The 13,384-nt window shown below is 43.7% G+C and overlaps 1 protein-coding gene across 1 annotated transcript in view; it reads left to right on the plus strand.

Moving 5' to 3' along the window:
- The window catches only part of ERCC6 (ERCC excision repair 6, chromatin remodeling factor), a 79,897-nt gene that overhangs the window by 6,502 nt on the left and 60,011 nt on the right, over window positions 1–13,384 (plus strand). The window contains 2 exon segments of the mRNA XM_023761296.1: window positions 1,600–1,711; window positions 8,161–8,872. Coding sequence (XP_023617064.1) covers window positions 1,600–1,711; window positions 8,161–8,872 — 824 coding nt within the window.

The raw sequence follows: 13,384 nt of genomic DNA on the forward strand, positions 1-13,384 counted from the left end.
TGCATGCCTTCTTACTGGTGTACTTCCATAGCCTTCCTTGCCTCACTATTTTCTTTTACCCAACTTAGGCTCCTGCTTGGTGTGCAGGCCTCTACTCAGTCTCCTTTTTTTTTATGAACTTTTTTTTTCCTGCTTAGCTCCTGCTTGCACTGATTGTTTGCACTGTTTCCTGTGATACAGGCTGGCCTCAGGTATTACAGTCATCCTCCAGCCACACTGCGTCTGCATTTAGAGTCGTAGAACTTAAGGATAGGGACTATCTGTTACTTATGACATATTTTTTGGTGAGATTTGAAACACTTTTTAGAATTATGTACACTTTATGGAAATACATTGCAGAAGATAGGAATGACTAGTTTTGATCATTTTACTTCTGCCATCCAAAATGACTAACAGATACCCTTGTGCTTGCAATTGATTCATTGCAACGAGTAGAGTCTGTGCATCTTTCACTTAAGCTGTGCTAGTGGGGATGTGTGTAGACTCAGTTCCTCCTTTTGCTTTCCACTCACCAGTCCATTGTCTTCACCACCCCATCTTCTCTCACCTCCAGAATAGTAGCCCCAGAATCACAGCTAGAAGCCGCTGTTGGTCTTCCCAAATCAGAAAAGCAGCATCTGGCCTCTTGTGGGAGCATGTGGTTTAATGTGCAGAGACCTTCTCTGACCTTGGGCTTCGGTGGGCTGGAGTTTCAAGGAGAGGAGAGGATCAACTTTTAGACCATTTTAGATAATAGTCCCACTCAATTATATATCCCTGTCTTTCCTTAGCAGCTCTTTGTTGTTTAGAGATAGACTATTCAGAGAGAAAGGCTGTTTTAAATAAGATTTTGGTGAGAAAAACTGCAAACAAATTACAAGTCATTCTAATATGGCCTTTATATTCAGGATTTCCCTTGCCCCACATTCATATTTGGTATTTAAACATTCTTGACCTTGGGAAGAACCGAGTAGCACAGGCCTAGTTAATTGAGGAGGCTGTAGGAATATCCCCATATCTGAGCTTTGGTGGTATAGAGGGTGACAAGACTAAGAGGAGTCTTTTGTGATCGGGGCAAAAGGGTATATCAAAATATATTTTCCTTTTAAAATTTTGTGATTGGGTAGAATTCTATAAAGGACAATTATAAATATGGTAAGTTATCAAAGAGTACTGACTGTTTCAACTTTTGAACATTCACGTTTATGTTTCTTATCCTTACAACCTATTGACCTCATAGCCCATTGGCTGTTAAGGTCCGAACACAGAGGAGTGTGGTGATTGACCCAGTTGTAATGGGGGAACCAAGTAGAGCAGTGCCACCCCCAAATCAGCGGAGAGTCAGTACATGTGGACATCAGTTCTGGGCACGTAGAAAGCTATGCTGGGAGCGTGGGTGGGGACAGGGATACCTGCCTGATGGAAATGCTTGGAGCCCTACTTCCTGCTGGAAATATAGCAGTGGCTCAGATAAGGTTCTCTATGGTAATAGTAATATATGGAATTTCTGTTTTATTTTTCTCTTGATTAAAGCTTAAAAATTTTGTAATGCTGTCTTTTGTATTTGTAACAATAAATCACTGCATTGATGTTTTCTGTATTCACTGTTTACCATTTAAGGAACAACAACTAAAGAAGATCACAGCAAAACAGAAACGTCTGCAGGCCCTCCTTGGAGGAGTGGCGGTGAATGCTGAACTAGATCATGCCAGTGTGGAGGAGGAGGATGCAGGTGAGGGACTGAGAACAGTGTCTCTGTGTTCTTGAATTGATACTTGATGCCAATAGTGAGTCCTGGCCTAGGTTTTCTGAAAAATATATTTCTTTGCCTTAGTGTCAAAACTGATTTAGGAAAATTTTATTCTCTACACCTGCAGAACCAAAGTTAGAGAGTGAAAGTGAAATTTTAACTCAGTCTATTGTTGGCTGCTGGTCCACATTTAACATTATGTTTAATAAATTAGAACTCTTACATTTTTGTATAGTTAATTTTTTAAAGACAACTAACATCTTAATTGAGGTACATTTTGTAAGCCCAACATCATCAGCATTCATAGAATTGATTTCACATATATTTTTGGGGCATATTTGATAGGCTTTCCAAACATCAGTTTTGTTGTTTAAGGACAGGTTCCTTCATTCCAGGTATACCATGGCCATGATTTTGTTTGTATCACTGTCTTAGATGGGCGTCTTTTGGAAAACCTTTTGAGAAAATGCTTAAGCTCTGAAATGAAATACCTCTGTAGTCAGTGTGTATGTATGTATGTTTAGAACTTGTTGGTAGCTGGCCATTCATTTATTACTTGAAATAAAGATTAAGGCTTCTTAGCATTTAAGCTCTTCAAGCAAATATTTTCTACTAGCTCCAGAAATGTATTCAGTAAGACAAGAGAATTATGAAGAATTCATTGAGGCAACAGAAAAAATATTAGAGATGTGTGCTTTTAAAGCCAAGCTTTCTGCTGCTGAGGCACCCATAGTTCTCACTGGTAACAAGTTTTTGTTCTTGTCTGGCTGCCTAAAACTTGCTGGTATCTTTCACCTCCTATTTGATAAAACTTTGCCGTGGATTAATAGTTACTTCCCCAAATCCAAAAACTTCTTTTCACCCTACATTAGCAACGGATACTCCTGTGTCCCCCAGGATTCCTGTCTTTCAACTGGCTTTCCTTTCGGCCCTCAGACCATTCCTATTTAGTTATTTTTGGCCAACTATTCTGGCCTTATCTTAAATGTTAATTGTTCTCAGGATTTTTTGCCGAGCCTCTTCCCAAATAATCTCATCCAACTCCCCTTGGCTTTTGCGGGCACCTAGGTTCTAGAATCTTACACATTTGTAGACCTATGGCCTTGCCTTTTTTCTGAGCTCTTGGTTCCTATTATATCTCTCCATTGGGGCACCAGCCAGCACTTCAGACTCCTGGTCTCTCTTATCGACCTTGCTCCTCTGCCCTTTCTTGGTCACTAGTGCCCAATTTGGAGCGGCAGTAAAACAGAGTGTGTAGGACTCTTTGTGCCACCCAGCTCTGCATTGCCTGGGCACAGACCTTGACCTCATTCCTGAACCTTTGCAATCCTGTTTTGAACTTACGAGCTAGGCATACGTATGGTAGACCTTCATTTCTCTGCTCACGTGCTTACCTGAGGTTTCTTTCCCCTGTTCTCCACATAGTGATCCATTTCAGAGGTTGTTGTGGGAATTATCTGATAAAGAATCCATTCCTAGAAGTAGGCTTTGCTCCTCATTTGGAGGAGATGAAGTACTCACTGCCTCTTTTTCTGTTAAACATTGTACTGGACAATGTAGTATTGGAAAAAGAGAAATAAAAAGCATAAGATTGAAATGAAGAAATAAAACTATGACTATTCATAGAATACATGATTGTTTATGTAGAAAATCCAAAAGAATCAATGGACAATCTATTGGAATTAATATGTGAATTTAGCAATATCATTGAATATAGGGCTGATATATAAAAACTAGAGGCCGGTACATGGATTCATGCACCAGGGGGTCCTTCAGCATGGCCTGCCGGGATTGGGCCAAAACCAGCAGTCCAACGCCACCTGCCGCTTCTGCCTGCTGCTGCGGCTCATCCCAGCCTTGTTGCATCTGCTGCAGGCTCACATCCAGTCAGTCCTGATCGGGAGAGGTGAGCCCTGCATCTGGCGCCTATTGGTTAGCTGAGTGGTGCTCCCGCTGTGGGAGCACACTGACCGCTAGGGGGCAGCTCCTGTGTTGAGCATCTGCCCCCTGGTGGTCAGTGCGCATCATAGCAACCGGACTCATATAGATAAGTCATATTTCTATGTACCAGCAAAAACAAAAAGTAAAATTTGATAAAGATGCCAATTATAAAAATCAAATACCTAAAAATAATCTTAACAAAAAATATAGTTTCCTGCAATGCTTTCTACATTAAAAAATAGAAAATGTTCCCCAACTGGCATGGCTCAGTGGTTGAACGTCAACCTATGAACCAGAAGGTCAGGGTTCGATGCCAGGTCAGAGCACATACCCAGGTTGTGGACTCAGTTCCCAGTAGGGGGTATGCAGGAAGCAACTGATCAGAGATTTTCTCTCATCATTGATGTTTCTATCTCCCTCTCCCTCTCCCTTCCTCTCTGAAATCAATAAAAATATATTTTAAAATAAGTAGAAAAATGTTTAAAAATAGAAAATGTTGTTCAAAAGGAAGACTTAAATAAATGGGGAGGCACACTGTGATAATGGATTGGAAGATGTGGTATTGTAATGATGTCAGTTCTATCCATTTATAGCTTCAATGCAACCCCAATATATGTTTTCAGGGGTCTTGGAGGAAGAGATTGTGGGGTAGAAAGTGTAGGGTAAGGCATTAACAAACTGACTCTAAAATTCATGTAAAAATTCATTGGGTCAAGAATAGTTAAGGCAACATTGAAGAAGAACAAAATATCAAGACCAGCTATCTAGCTATAGTAATTAAGTCACTGCAGTAGTGGCACAAGTATAGACAAGTAGACCAATGGGACAGAATAGAGGGTCCAGCAAACAGACCCACCCACATATGGTCACTTGATTTATGACAGATGTGGTAATGTAATACTGTGGAGAAGAATCACGTTTTCAGTATGTGTGCTGAGTTAATCCACATATACAAAAACAAATTCCAAATGAGTTGTATATCTAAATGTGATTGGTGGAACAGCTTTTACAGTATAATATAGGAAAATATTTTTTATGACTTTGGGGCAAAGACGTAATGAGACCAAAAAATGGGAAGTTCTGATAAATGAACGATATTACAACTAAGAACTTCTGTATGTTAAAAGATGGTATTAAGAGAATGAAAATTGGCAGAGTAGGAGAAGTTATTGCCAGTACATATATCAATCAGAAGACTTGAATCCAGAATGTATAGAGAACTAGAAATCTTTTATTTATTTATTTTTGTTTGTTTGTTTATTTATTTATTTAAATTGTTAAATCCTCACCGGAGGATATTTTTCCACTGATTTTCAGAAAGAATGGAAAGGGGCGGGGGCAGGGGTGTGTGTGTGTGGAAGAAAGACAAGTTGGTTGGTTGCTTCCCGCAGGCGCCCAACCTTGGCTGGGGATTGAGTCTGCAACTGAGGTATGTGCCCTTGACCAGGAATCGAACCTGTGACCCTTTGGTGCATGGGCTGACGCTCTAAGCACTGAGCAAACTGGTTAGGGCTAGAAATCTTTTTTTATAAGGCAAGCTATAGGAAAAATGGGCAAAGGATTTGAACATTTTCTTCAAAAGAGACTATCCAAAATATCAATAAATCTATGGAAAGGTATCATAGTTCATTAGTCATCAGGGAAATAAAACTTATACCATAAAGTAATACTACTACATGCCTAACAGTAGCTAAAATAGAATGACAGAAATGTGGACCAATTGGAATTTTCAAACACTGTTGGTGAAACTTAAAATGGATAGGACCATTTTGGAAAACTGTTTGGCAGTGCTTACTAAAGCTTAACAAACCCAAAGAATTATAAACATATATCCAAAGGATGTGCACCAGAATATTAATAGCAACATTATTCCTAGTAGCCCAAACTGGAAACTACTCAAATGTCCATTAATTGTGGAATGGAAAGATTGTAGTGTAGTTATATAATTGAACACTGACAGCAATGAGAATCAACAAACTGCAACTATATTCAGCAAGTGTGAATCCTACAAGTGTAATATTGAGAAAAAGAAGCCAGACACAAGAGTATGAACATTTCCATTTACATAAAGTTCAAAGTCAGGTATAACTTGTCTTTACTGTTGATAGTCATCTTAGGGGGTGGGTGGTGGTTAGAGGCTTGGAGGTACCAAGAAGGGCACATCTGAGATGCTAGTAATTTCTGTTTCTCGATCTGGATACTGGTGTATGGGTATGTTTTTTTGAAATTTCACTGAGCTCTACATTAGGATCTGTGCACTTCAGTGATTTTTGTTTTTAGTTCAGGTTTACTGAGAAACTGGCCGTGGTATTATTGGCCTACAAGAAACATAGAGTTTAGAATATGAATTTCTTCCTGTTGAGTCTTACTTCTTTGGATATTTTGGGCAAAGGATTTGAATATTTTCTTAAAAAGAGGCAATCCAAAATATCAATAAATCTATGAAAAGGTACCATAGTTCATTAGTCATCAGGGGAATAAAACTTATACCATAAAGTAATACTACTACATGGCTGAAGTAATCTTGTTAGAGATTATTAATTTCAACAAATGAAAGAAGGATGATTTCTAGGTTACTTTATGTTATTATGGCATAGCTGCCAATTTTAGTCCATCCCTCGGCCAGTTAACTTCACATACCTAGCATAGTGCTATCCAGTGATGGACATGTCTGTCTGTGTTGTCCAGCCACATGTGCTATTAAGCACATTGAGCAGGTGCAACTGAGGAACTGAATTTTCAACTCAAATTTAAATCGCCACATGGTGACTATTGGATAGTGCAGATCTGACATGTATGTTTACCTATTTCAGTGCATGCTGATTATTTAGATGTCTGTTTTCAGTTTTACCGTCTCTTGAATTTAAGTCAGCCTGAATGCTGGTATTAGCAGTGACATGGAAACTGGGGAGATTGCTTCCTCCCAGTTACTCTTTAATTGGTAAGGAAGCATAGCTAAATTTACCTGCCTATCTTTATGTTACATATGACTAGGTCTGTCTTTGGATGCATGAGAGTGTATTTATAATGCCATATTTTAGAAAAAGTTATTGAGAAATCACCTTTTTGAACAGGAATATATTAAAAGTGGCATGATAAATTTTACTCTATTCTTCATATGCTTTAGTATACTAATGATATATATACTAGTATATGTGTGTGTGTGTATAAATATATGCATATACTAGAGGCCAGTGCATGAAATTCGTGCACTGGGGGAGGGGAGTGTCCCTCAGCCCAGCCTGCACCCTCTCCAATCTGGGACCCCTCGAGAAATGTCTGACTGCCCGTTTAGCCCGATTCCTGGATCGGGCCTAAACGGGCAGTCAGACATCCCTCTCACAATCCAGGACTGCTGGCTCCCAACTGCTTGCCTGCCTGCCAGCCTGATTTACCCCCAAACCACTCCCCTGCCAGCTGATCGACGCCTAACTGTTCCCCTGCCAGCCCGATCACCCCCAACTGCTCTCCCCTGCCAGCCCGGTTGCCCCCAATTGCCCTCCCCTGCTGGCCCGGTCGCCCCCAACTGCCCTCCCTTGCCAGCCCGGTTGTCCCCAACAGCCCTCTCCTGCAGGCCCGGTTGCCCCTAACTGCCCTCCCCTGTAGGTCTGGTCGCCCCTAACTGCCCTCCCCTGCTGGCCTGATCGCCCACAACTGCCCTCCCCTGCAGGCCATCTTGTGGCCACATGGGGGTGGCCATCTTGTGTGTTGGAGTGATGATCAATTTGCATACCAGTTGTGACTAATTAGCATATCCGGTTGTGACTGAGGGTGTTGTGACCAATTTGCATATTACCCTTTTATTAGTGTGTGTGTGTGTGTGTATGTGTGTGTGTGTGTGTGTGTATATATATATATATATATATATATATATATATATTTTTTTTTTTTTTAAATATGTTCTTACTGATTTTAGAGAAAGAGGGAGAGAGAGTTAGAAACATTGATTGGCTGCCTCCTGTACAGCCCCTACTGGGGATCGAGCCTGCAACCCAGGCATGTGCCCTGACCGGGAATCGAACCCATGGCCTGGTTCATGGGTCAACACTCAACCACTGAGTCACATTAGCTAGGTATTAATGATTAATGATATACAGTGGGGCCTTGACTTACAAGTTTAATTCGTTCCGTGACAGAGCTCGTAACTCAAATTACTCGTATGTCAAATCAACAGTGAACGAGTGAGACACGTGATGCTGGGCTGATGTTGTGGCGTTGACTGTGACGTTTGCTGTGCCAACTAGCGGTGGGGTATCTGAAGCTGGCTCGTAACCCGAATTTTAGCTCGCAACTCAAAGCAAAAAATCGGCCGAGAGACGGCTAGTATCTCGAAAAACTCGTTAGTCAGGACACTTGTAAGTCAAGGCCCCACTGTATTTTTAATATGAATTAATTGTAGGAGCCTACTGTTTATTGAATAGCTGAGTATATCCCTTGTACTCCTGGTGAGTTTTATGCTAGTGCCCAATGCATTGTTGTTCCTCTTTCAGAAGCGGGGCCGTCCTGTCTCGGCAGCATGCTCATGCCTGCTCAGGAGACTGCTTGGGAAGAGCTCATCCGCACTGGCCAGATGACACCTTTTGGTACCCAGATCCCTCAGAAACAGGAGAAAAAGCCTAGGAAACTAATGCTTAATGAAGCATCAGGCTTTGAAAAGTATTTGGCAGATCAAGCAAAACTGTCTTTTGAAAGGAAGAAGCAAGCTTGTAATAAAAGGGCGTCTAGGAAAACTCCAGCCTTGGTCACTTCTGAGCTGAGCCCAACACTCAGTGAAAACAAACCAAACAAGAGAAGCAAAGTTCTTTCGAAAACAGACAAGCGCTTGAAAAAGCACATCAAGAAACTCCAGAAGAGGGCTCTTCAGTTCCAGGGGAAAGTGGGATTGCCGAAGGGAAAGAAACACTTGGAGTCTGATGTGAGGCCAAAGGCAGAGGGAGATTCTGAGGGTGAGGAGTCCGAGTACTTACCCACCGAGGAGGAGGAGCGGGAGGCGGCAGCAGAGGTGGACCTGTCTGCAGAAGGCACTGACTCTGAACTGGGGCCTGTGCTCAAGCGACGGAAATGGCAGAAGAAAATCACAGTGCAGGAGATTGATGATGAGAGTTTTGGGGAAGAAGCTGAAGCTGCCAAAGGAGGAGGAGGTCGGAAAGTAGTGAGATGCCGAGACGATGGAGATGAAGATTATTATAAACAGCGATTAAGGTCAGTCTGGGGAGATTATTATAAACAGGTTGTACTGCTTGCTTTATCTTAGGCAGCAGGTTTATGAATAAATAAGAATTCTAGATCCAGCTTAATATATTAGACTAAGGGCCCATGCACGAATTTGTGCACTTTGAAAGGAACTGTGTGCCGCAAGGCTGCAATGGGCACAGGGGCGGGTCTCAGCCCATCCTCTGCGCCCCCGGTTACTTTATGGTTGAGAAACTTGCAGCAACACTGTTTTCAACCCATGGGAGAGCCGTTTCCTGGCTTAGTTTTCTAATGATGGACTCTAAAGTAAGATTAGTCCTTTCTGTTTTTCCTGATGCTTGGGGCCTCCAGAGGAGTGGAGGTGATATTAAATTTCTAGGGAAGTAGCTAGTTGTTGGTGCCCTGGAATACAAAGATGGCCCATTGTTGCTCTGTGGATACCGGGGTAGGCCAAGTCTGGGGATTAGTTCCTTACGTAATGCCTCAGTTACTTCTGAGGCCCTTTCTGTCCTAGTGGGATATGCTTTAATCCATCCCGTGAAGGTGTCAATAAAAGCTAAAAGGTGTTTTAGTCCCTTCTATCTTGGCATTTGGGTGATGTCTCGTAGCCATTCTTCTCCTGGGTAAGTTTATTGATGTTGGACCAGAGGGGCTAGTGGAGGAGGTTGGCTTCCCTTCAGGTTATTAAATTGGGCTGGCAGTTTTAGCTCGTCCAGGTGTTTTAGCTGCCCAAGCTTCAGGGTTTGTCCAGGAAATTAACTAACTAGCTCATTCTCTTTCTTAGAATTTTGAGGGTCTTGAGGGGGACCGATGGCTATAAAATGTAATGAAGATGCCTATCTCCCTTGGAAAATTAATTGGGCTCCTAGTTTTCTAAGAGATCTCAACCTGGAAGGGGCTGGGGCACCAGGGATAACTATAAATTGGTAGGAAAATAAGCGACCCTTCCAGTGGCAGCAGATTTAGCTTGAGCCATCGGTGGGTCAGCTTACCATCCACACCTGCCACCAGGTGAGAGGCAGAGCAGAGTGACCCACAGAAGGTTGTCAAGACCAAGAATGCAGCTTCCATATCAAGTGAAAACTTAACTGTCTCACCTTCGACTTCCAAGGTTTCCCTGGGCTCCATCCCCATGATGTTGATGTTGGATTTGGGAGCCAGATGGTATCCAAGGCCCCTTTAGTCTAAGGCCATATGGGGAGAGACAAGTTGGACCCAGGATCCCTGCAGTTCCTGGGGCAGTTCCACCTCCAGTGCCCATGCTCATGGCAGAGTGAACAGCGGCCAGGTGGCTCACCCTGACCCTGGGTCTTCCTTGCTGGGGGCGGTTGTTCTGCCAATATCCAGATCTTATATAGATATAGTCGTTTCTGGGAGGAGGTGTTCTTCCAGGGCACCCTGGATCTGCTCAACCTGAGTAGCGACGGCGGAGCATGGCTAATAACTGAGCCTATCTCTGGTCTTTAGGCCTCTCCCTTGATTGGAGCCTCTCCTCCTCCTCTAGATCCCGGTTATGGAAGACGGATGAGGCTGCCCTAAGTAGGCCTGGGGTAGGGGTATGTGGTCCTAAGAGAGCTTTTGAAGTTTTCTCAGAATATCGGGGGCAACCTAGGTTAGAAAACAGTCTCATAAGACCGTTGGCCTGCTTCCAAATCAAGGTCGTTAGTATATTTCATGATGGCCTCCCTCAATCTCTCTAAGAAGGCTGTGGTAGTCTGCTGAGGTTCCTGGCTTATAGTTGCTAATTAATAGGCTTAGATCAGCTTTGTTTCATTCCCTGTAGAAGGCTTTTTAGGAAATGGTTCCAGTTCCAGGTCCTCTGGAGCTGTTAATAGTCCTATAAAGGATCAGTGACCCATACAGCCATCACTCCTAGAGGGTATTTATCATATGCATGCCATTCCCAAGCTGGATGGCATCCTTTATGATCTTACCTTTTCTTCCTTATTTAGGGATTGAGCAAGGATTATAGTAATGTCTCTCCAGGTCAGATCAAAGCTTTGGGTCTTCTGAGAATTTTCCTAAGTCCTGTTGGATTTGGTGTGTAAGTCTTTCATAGAGAAAGGGGCATGTACTCTCATAGGGATCCCAGTCAGTCCTGCTACCTCTTGTAAAGGGCCAGTTAAAGTAGCTTGAGAAGGCCCCAGATATGGGGGAAGAGGGACTGGAGCCTGACAGGTAGTTCTTTCTTCATCCTTTGGGGTCACAGGAGAGCAAGGAGAAGGAGAGGTGTTACCTGGGGAGGCAAGGGAGGCAGGGGCTGTGAGTACAGTATAGCAGTTCTGGAGGGATCTAGTTTACAGGTAATGCATAGCCTGGGGTCATCCCTGAGCCATAAAGGCTTGGATGTATGGGACTTTTGTCTATTTCCCTTGGGAATTGCAAACAGGTCTAGCTGTAAAATACTATTAAAAGTAATGGTCCCATTGACTGGCCAAACATCTCTGTCGCCCAACTTGTATTGGGACCAGGGCGTGTTGTAAAAGAATATTAGCCTTTTTTTTTTTTTTTTTTAAGGATTCAGGGTCAAATTTCTCCCAGTTGGTATATATTCCAGAGGGGTATCTCGAGGCACTGTGGACTTGTTCCCCATCTACAGAGAGACAGGTACACTCTGAACCAACAGTTAGAGGCATCCCTGCTAATATCTGGGCTATATTGAGCTGTCCTGTGGTCTGAGAGCCACAATAGGGCAGGATACCCTGCTGTCTGGGTGCCACCCAGGTGTAGAGTGCTCCTGTTCGAAGCCAGGCATCCCTGCTTCTTGGCCTCCAACCTTAGCTAGTCTTACCGGAGGTCCTCTTCCCCCTCCCCCATCACGTCTGTCCATCCAAGGGGTGCCTAGTACCGGTCATCACCTTGGGTGGAAAACTCCTGTAACTCTGGTCTTCAATAGTTGGGCTAGTGACCTGTTGCCTTGTCTCTCATGTTCCCAAGATCTCTGGTCCTTGTGGAGGCCTTGGAGAGAGAGAGCAGCCACCTCTCGAAGGGAAGTGAGAGTCCCTGTTAAGTTATTCCTGAGGCTCTTACAGAAGTTGGAAATAAAGAAAAGGTCGTTAGAAGAGTGTAGAAGGAATTGAGGGTGGTCCTATTCCCCTGTTTCAGGGACCTTAAAGAGTATGCAGAAAGCTGTTTTAAAAGACCGGGACCTTGCTCGGGAGGTGTGGCTCAGTGGCTGAGCATGGACCCTATGAACCAGGAGGTCACGGTTTGATTCCTGGTCAGGGCACATGCTTGGGCTGTGAGCTCGATTCCCAGTGTGGGGCATGCAGGAGGCAGCCCATCAATGGTTCTCTCTCATCATTGATGTAAGCTCTCCTATTAATTTCAGTTTTAATTTACTGGTAAGAGCTGTAGAGTCTGAGCAACATTTCCAGGGATATTGTGTGGGGGTGGAAGTGTGCTGTTGTGTGTGGAGCTCCAAGGGGCTGTTCCCCCTGAGTCATCTCAAACACTCTGTCTCTGCTTCTCTCCTCGGCTGTCTAATTTAGCCTCAAGGACTGGGAGCGCTAGGTAACCAGCCTCTGTGTGCGCATCCGCAGACGAATCAGTTATTTAGTTACAGTTGAGTTGGAATTCCCTATGGGGCTCTTGCACATCACGGGGATGCCTGCTGAGACTGCCACATGCTTTCTTAGTCACCTCAGCATACCCGAGATTGGAGCTGGAGGGAGGAAGTGCCCCTTATCTTTGGAGCCGAACAAGTTCAGGCTCTCATTTTTCCAGCAAAAGGTTTAGTTCGGACTCCCAGAAGGTAACTAACAAACTGCTAGTATTTACTGTTTACCTGGCTGCGGGTCCTGAGAAAGGAGACCAAGAGCATAGAGGTAGGAGTGAGTCGGAGAGGATGACTTACCACAGCAAGTGAGTAGGACAATTCGAGTCACTGCACCAAGATGTAAACAGTGAAAGCAGACCTCAGTGCTTGAGTTCTGGCTTTGAAAAGAATTCAGAGCCAAGATTCAAACTCACAAGAGAAGGTTTATTCAGCAAGCAAAGCAAAAGTACCCTTGAAAGAAAGTTTTGAGTGGGAGGCTCTGCCTTTGAGTGTGGGCTAGGGTCCTTTTAACCCCTTGTTGGGGGGGGGGGGGCCCTGCTTTCTTCTTTGAGCTGACCTAAGCAGCAAACTTTAAGGAGCCAAAGTGGAATCCCCTGTGGGCAAGGGGAGCAGAAAAGAGAAACATGTTAAATGTGCATTTTGTTGTTGCTGTTAATCTTTACCCGAGGATATTTTTTCCATTGATATTTTAGAGTGGAAGGGAAGCAGGGGAGTCGGGGGTGGGGGAGGGAGGGAGAACATGGATGTGAGAGAGACACATCAATTTTTTGCCTTCTGCATGTGCCCCAACTGGGGCCAGGGAATGAATCTGCAACCCAGGTACGTACCTTTGACTGGGAATCAAACCTGAGACTCTTCGGTGCATGGGCCAATGTTCTAACCACTGAGCATGCCAGCCATGGCTAAATTTAAACTTGAAAGACAGTAAAATGGGACACAACCCTTATTCAGGTCCCATAGTG

This window comes from Myotis lucifugus, unplaced genomic scaffold, assembly GCF_000147115.1.
Source record: "Myotis lucifugus unplaced genomic scaffold, Myoluc2.0 scaffold_206, whole genome shotgun sequence".
Classification (NCBI taxonomy): Eukaryota; Metazoa; Chordata; class Mammalia; order Chiroptera; family Vespertilionidae; genus Myotis; species Myotis lucifugus.